This window comes from Falco peregrinus, chromosome 5, assembly GCF_023634155.1.
Source record: "Falco peregrinus isolate bFalPer1 chromosome 5, bFalPer1.pri, whole genome shotgun sequence".
Lineage (NCBI taxonomy): Eukaryota > Metazoa > Chordata > Aves > Falconiformes > Falconidae > Falco > Falco peregrinus.
The window spans coordinates 97,525,569-97,531,568 of NC_073725.1; the positions used below are offsets into that span (position 1 = coordinate 97,525,569).

The window sequence follows — 6,000 nt, forward strand, 5'->3', positions numbered from 1 at the left end:
AGAGGAAAAGATTAGAATAATCTTTGGGAAAAGTTTAAGACAGAAAAGGGTAAGTGAGGTGGACGGAATAGAAAGTGTTTGTCTCTTAGAACTAGGCAGTGAAAGAAATTTAATTTATTCTTGACTGCAGAGCCAACAGCTACGAGATGTGTAAGCCACCAAAACTTCATAGGTTCCCTAGCTAAAGATGATTAAGTTAGTCTTACCACTAGCCAAACCTTAAATGAAATGTTGTTGACTGAAGGTTAGCTAGTGATGAGCTTCAAACCTTGTCCCGTACTCTCCAGTACCTCTGTCTTTGAGAACTAGAGAGGCTATGAGTTTCCAGCTTGTGGGCTATCAATGACATAACCTGGATCCATGCTGGGGGGGGTGGGGGTGTGGAATTTGGCACTTAACGTGCTCATCAGTGTAGCATATCAAACCTGAAGCAGCGCTATTGATAATGTAATGTGGTCACATCAATAATAATTTTCAGACATCATATTGTGAAATATTTTGTTAGAGCAGAATGTTTGAGGTAGATCAGATTATTTTTTTATGTTAGTGTTCTGTTTGTGAGGATATACTTAATTTGTCTTCTCCCCTTATGTCTTATTTATCTGAAAAGGTAGACATGGCGTTGCAGAATGTTACATACTCTCCAGCCATGAGCACTGGACAGTGGCAACAGGGCAAGTGACTAATTGAACATTATCAAAATCCTTTTGGAGTATGATTGAGGTGTTTTATTTGTTTGTTTTCATTCAACCTATGCAGTCCTCTTGACTAATTTGTAACGATGCATGCTAATATAATCTCACAGTTTATAGAAATGTGCTTAGATAGAATATTTATCACTAGGATTTTTAGGTAATGAGTTGAATAGATTCACTTTGCTAGTGGTAGCAGAGATTTCAAGGCAACAGAAGTGTAAATGTGAGAGATTGCATGTACACAGACAGAGGTGGTTTCAGAACCCAGGTTTCAGAAGGTGGATATTTATATTAAAAAGTCTGAAGGTATATGCTGATAAAATTACATCTTTTCTGTTTTTCCATGAAGTGTCATTGACAGTAATATGCATCAAAAGGAAAAAAACTTCTTTTTGTCATTAGAAAGCCATTCCCTTAATAGAGTTCAGTTTAAAAATACCCAAACAAACAAACAAAGAAAACCCCAGCGACAATGACAGCCCCGTGTCCTTCAGTCCTGTGTATTTTCACCGTGTCTCAGCTGGCTCTAGGTGAAGGGCAGGTTATTGTGATAGCCTGTGTATGGGATTCTGTTTACAGTTCTCTGACACCATCCAGTGGCAGGAGGTTAATGTTAGAATAGTGGAATTATTTATTTGTTTATTTTAATATCTACTGCAATAAGATGATACCTGTTGTAGATTCTTAAATATTTCCAGTGTTTTCGGAGCATTTAATTTTAAAACTCTTACCCCTGCTTTCATCAGGAACTCACTGTAATTTCTGTATTTTCCACAATAGGATAAAAATCTATAATTTAAAAAAAAAAAAAAAAAGAAAATTATAACAAAGGAAATGCTTGCTGAAAAATATGTTTAGTTGTATGGGCTGCCTATAAAACAATATTTTATTTAAAAAAGTGTAACCTTATTCTTTTGACTGCAGTGAGATATTTTTCATGTTTCATATTTTTATTTGCCTGCATAATCTCATCCCTCCCTTCTTAGTGAACTGTGTTTTCTATTGATTTTGTAATGCATGTTAGACAAGTGGTGTGTAGAGCAATCAATGCAGCGCAGAACAGATCCAATGTATTGTTCCCACTCTGACCTGTTAGTAAATTAATAATGGCCACTTAGTGAAGAGCAAAAGTTAGTTTTAAATATGTGGTTATCACAAACAGCACAATATTTCTCCATGTGGGAAAACTTCCAGGGAAAGTTTTCTCTTTCCATTTTTTTTCTTTTCACCACATTTTGTCTTGTAGAATCCTGTTTGAGAGATCAGTACAATCTTGACTGTTTTAAATGTTTATCACACTTGTATCTAAATAATAGATAAAACCTTCGAGACTTATGGGAATCGCTATAGAAATGTGAGGAACTTAACAGAGACGAGTACCTTTGTAATGCCTTCTGACTTCCCTGCACAGTTCTGTACAGGCAATTAGCAGCTTCCACATTACGTTATATGGGATGGTTTAAAACAAACAAAGAAAATTGTGCTCTTTTCTGCCCATAATATTCTTTTTTTCTGTAGGAAGAGTCCTGTACAGTTTTAGATGTTACTATGCAACCAAATCACCCTTCTGTCAGAGATTTCAAATGTCTTTGACCTTCCTACACGAGTCCCACAGTGTGTCCTCTGCATATTGATGGGAAGCATGACCTCTTCTTCCAGTGCTTTTAAACAGCTAGCAGATGGGGTCCCACATTCCTCTTCCAGACACCTGCCTCTCCTATCACAGAGTGCTGGGGCCTGCTGCGACAGCGATGTCTTTGGTCTTTTTTCAGTGCCAGGAGTGGGATTCCCAACTTGAGTGCACTGATGAAACAGACTTTTGAATTTCTCTACTTCTGCTGTACAGTTTCAGACATTTTATATAAAGTCAGCCAAAAACCCAAAATCACCCTTTTAAATGAGCATTCTGGAAGTGTCACAGTAAAGAGTGTGCTCCTTGCTTGGTTAATAATTAAGGGTATAATTAGTGTATAGCTCCAAATATAATTAAAATTCATTTTGCTGAGTCTACGAATTACAAAGTAATTAAGCATTTTGGCATAGCAAATGAACAAGGAACTCGATCTGGAGGAGAGGGGGTAGAGTTGATCCCAAAAAAGATCAGCTCAGGATCTTGTGCTTGTGACTAAGTGCATGGTCCCGAAGTGTGGAGTCCACTTCCTCAGTAGGATACCTGTCCCCAGGCTCTTCTCTGCTACAAAGCATATCAGCGATCAAAACTGTCACTTGGCTTTGGTGGAGAAAGCTCTGGAGAATTCACATTTTCTGTTTGTCTTTGTTTTCTGAAAAGAATGAGCTGGAGTAAATGGGAAGGCGATTCACTTGTCTTCTATATGAGTGTGAACAGCAGGGAAAATGTACTTTCCTGAAATATCTTCTTTAATTTTGGATTTTTTTTCTTTTACTGTGCATGTAGTCTATTGACTGAATTTGAGCTTTTTACATACAAAGTGGAGCACTTGTACTGTATAGCTGTAGAGCCTCCTTTGGTGTGGGAGAATTCAGTGCAGCAGCAGAGGAGGGAACGGTGCTGTGCTGAATGCTTCACAGATCACTGTGCGCCCCCTTTTTAGCAGAAATGCAAAATAAGCATGTTCAAGAGCAGCTCAAAACCAGAAGGATTTTCAGGATTACCCAAATCTTTGTCTTTCATAGTCCGTTTTGCAGCTTTCAGTTAACATGGGCAAATTGCAGTTATTGTTGATTCACTGACTGCTGATTAGCTGCAGCTGATTGTTGCTAATAAATGAGTTAAAGCTTCTGAGTGTCTTGAAGGCCTGATACATGGTCCGCTATCCACTGCTCTTGTTGGATGTCCCGGCGGACTCTGGTGGATGTTGAATTAACCCTCTAATCTTCACAAAGCCCCTGTTGTGGATGCAGGTGCTATTATCAGATTGCATTGTCAGTCAAAGTTGTTGTTGAAATTGAGTTCCTTCTTCTCAGCTGTCTAAACTACTCATTGAATCTGTGTTAAACTGAAATGATGTGTAGTTTGAAGCATAACTACTTTTATAGGGATTTAATAGGAGATGCTCATTTATTCATTAATATTAATTACTAATTATAGTCAGTGGTTTTTTTTAGGAACAAATGTTCATGAAGCCCAGCGTATTCTGAATGAAAGTGGACTCCCCATCACGTCTGCAAATAACCTTGAGGATGCAGCAAAGAAGGCAGTGGCTAGTGTGGCAAAAAAATAATGTGAACATTATTCTTATGGAAAGCACGTGTGTTTCACAAGATGTTGTTCCTTTTTTTATTTCAGAGAGGATTAGTAGAGTTTTTCTCAGCAATCATCAGTGTTGGTCGACTTAATTTGCCATACGTGACAAACTCAGGCCACAGGCTTGCAAATTAGGCTTCAGAAATTTTGCAGCTACGTTCTTGAAAAGTTTGTATGTTTTCATCTAATTTTGGTAATTTTGTTACTCAGAATTGTAATAAGTAATATTTCTCTTCATAAAGCTCTTTTTCTGCTTTTCTTCTAGAATTGTAACTGATAAGCTCATGATAAGATACAACAATTAATAATTGAGTTATTTCAGCAGGACTGTTCATTAATCAAACACACGTAGTTCACCTATTTCACAGTAGTTTGGTTCTTTTTTTATATATCGTAAAGACTCAGCAAACTAATAATGAGTTTATATTTTTTATGGACTTCTACACAAATGTAAAAAATTGTGCTTACAATATCTATTTTTATTCAAATGAATAATGTTTATTTTCTTTTTTAGAAATCACACATTTTGCCTTAAGATGATTTTTTTTTAGATGCCAAAGTATACCTCACAATAGGAAAGGGATTGAATAGTTGGTAGTGAAAGGACCTTCCATTCTTACACTGTGCCTGTAAGCTGGTGAAATGTGATTCTTTTTATTTTCTGGGTTTGGAAATGAGGTGCAGTATTTCTAGGTGTAACAGTGCCGTAGAGAGAGCTTGAGGAGGATGTGTCTGCCAGTAAGAAAATGGCTGCTAACTTTTTAAAATAACCTCTTTCATAAGTATGTCACTGCTGTGAGGTTTAAAAATAAAATGTGAACCTGAAGCAGTTTTCTGTAAGGAGCATGGAGTATTCTTCAATTGATTTAACTTCCAAAAAACATTTCTGATTTATTGGGAATAGAACACAAATGAACTTTTCCATTTTTAAAGTATTTGATTTCTCAGGCATCAGTAAAAACATGTACAAGAAAGAAAAAGTAAGTTTCAGTACTCAAATATTGAACAAGATTTATTTTGATTATATATTCTTTTGTAACAGTCAAAATTCAAGCTGTTATTTACACAGATCATTCATTCCGGGAACAGAAGACAATACCAAATGGCTTGTGTAACTAAAGAACTCGGTACAAATCTCGCTCAGCCCAGGAATTGCATGCTGAAAATCATCAATAAATTTGAACAGTGAACAAATGAGTGGATATTATGACCTGATCTTGTAAATGGGCAGAGAGGTAAAAATTTGTCTAATAAATTCTTAATTGTGATTTTTTTGAGCGGCTCTAATCAATACTGTGTTCTACTTAGAAAAATGTAAATAAATTTTTCTTGACATTTCCATTAAAACTGTTACATTCGAAATAAATTATCTGCACTAATCTCTGCCTCTTGACACAAATAGTATAGATAGGTTGCTATCATCAGTTACTGTAGGTTTTTTCTTCTCCATTCCTTTCTCTGCATATTGCTCAAGGAAAAAATGTATGACCATTAGAACAGCACTAAATATGCCGCTAGGTATGTACTTATTGACTGAATGAAGGAGAAGGGTGCCGTTAGCAGTTCCTGTGAAGGTGCATAGAAGCACGCTGCTTTGGAGGAAGAAGTGTTTACCTCACCACAATAAATAAAGAAGTCACACTCTATATACTTTAATACTGGAAATAGAAGAATTCTGTGGAAGAACTGTTTATGCAATGTTGTCGCACACTGTGTATCTAACTTCTGGTCTCAAAATCATTCGTTGTGTGTGTACATGATTATTCTGCAAAGATTAATGCTCTGTACACAGTTTCATCAAATAAACGTAAAAATAAACCCATTTAATGACTGTCCTTTCTGTAAAACAGAAGATTGTTTAATTTGTCTATTGTATTCTGTGTTCTTCCGTTCAGCATTTTGTTACAGGTGGGTGAAATCGAATGCATAGAAATTTAGTTTCAATTGGGAAATGTTGGTATACTCTTAGATATATGCTTTTTATCTGAAAAAGTAGATCTTTTTATCTTTATATATATCTTTTCTTTTATGTAGACTAATGACAGTACATACAGGTTTTATTCCTCTTAAGCCATATAC

The 6,000-nt window shown here is 36.0% G+C and overlaps 1 protein-coding gene across 1 annotated transcript in view; it reads left to right on the forward strand.

Moving 5' to 3' along the window:
• The window catches only part of SUCLG2 (succinate-CoA ligase GDP-forming subunit beta), a 131,686-nt gene extending 125,943 nt beyond the window's left edge, over positions 1–5,743 (forward strand). The window contains exon 11 of the mRNA XM_055804447.1: positions 3,783–5,743. Coding sequence (XP_055660422.1) covers positions 3,783–3,898 — 116 coding nt within the window. The 3' untranslated portion in view covers positions 3,899–5,743. The remainder of the gene's footprint in view (positions 1–3,782) is intronic.
• Positions 5,744–6,000: the final 257 nt, after the last annotated feature.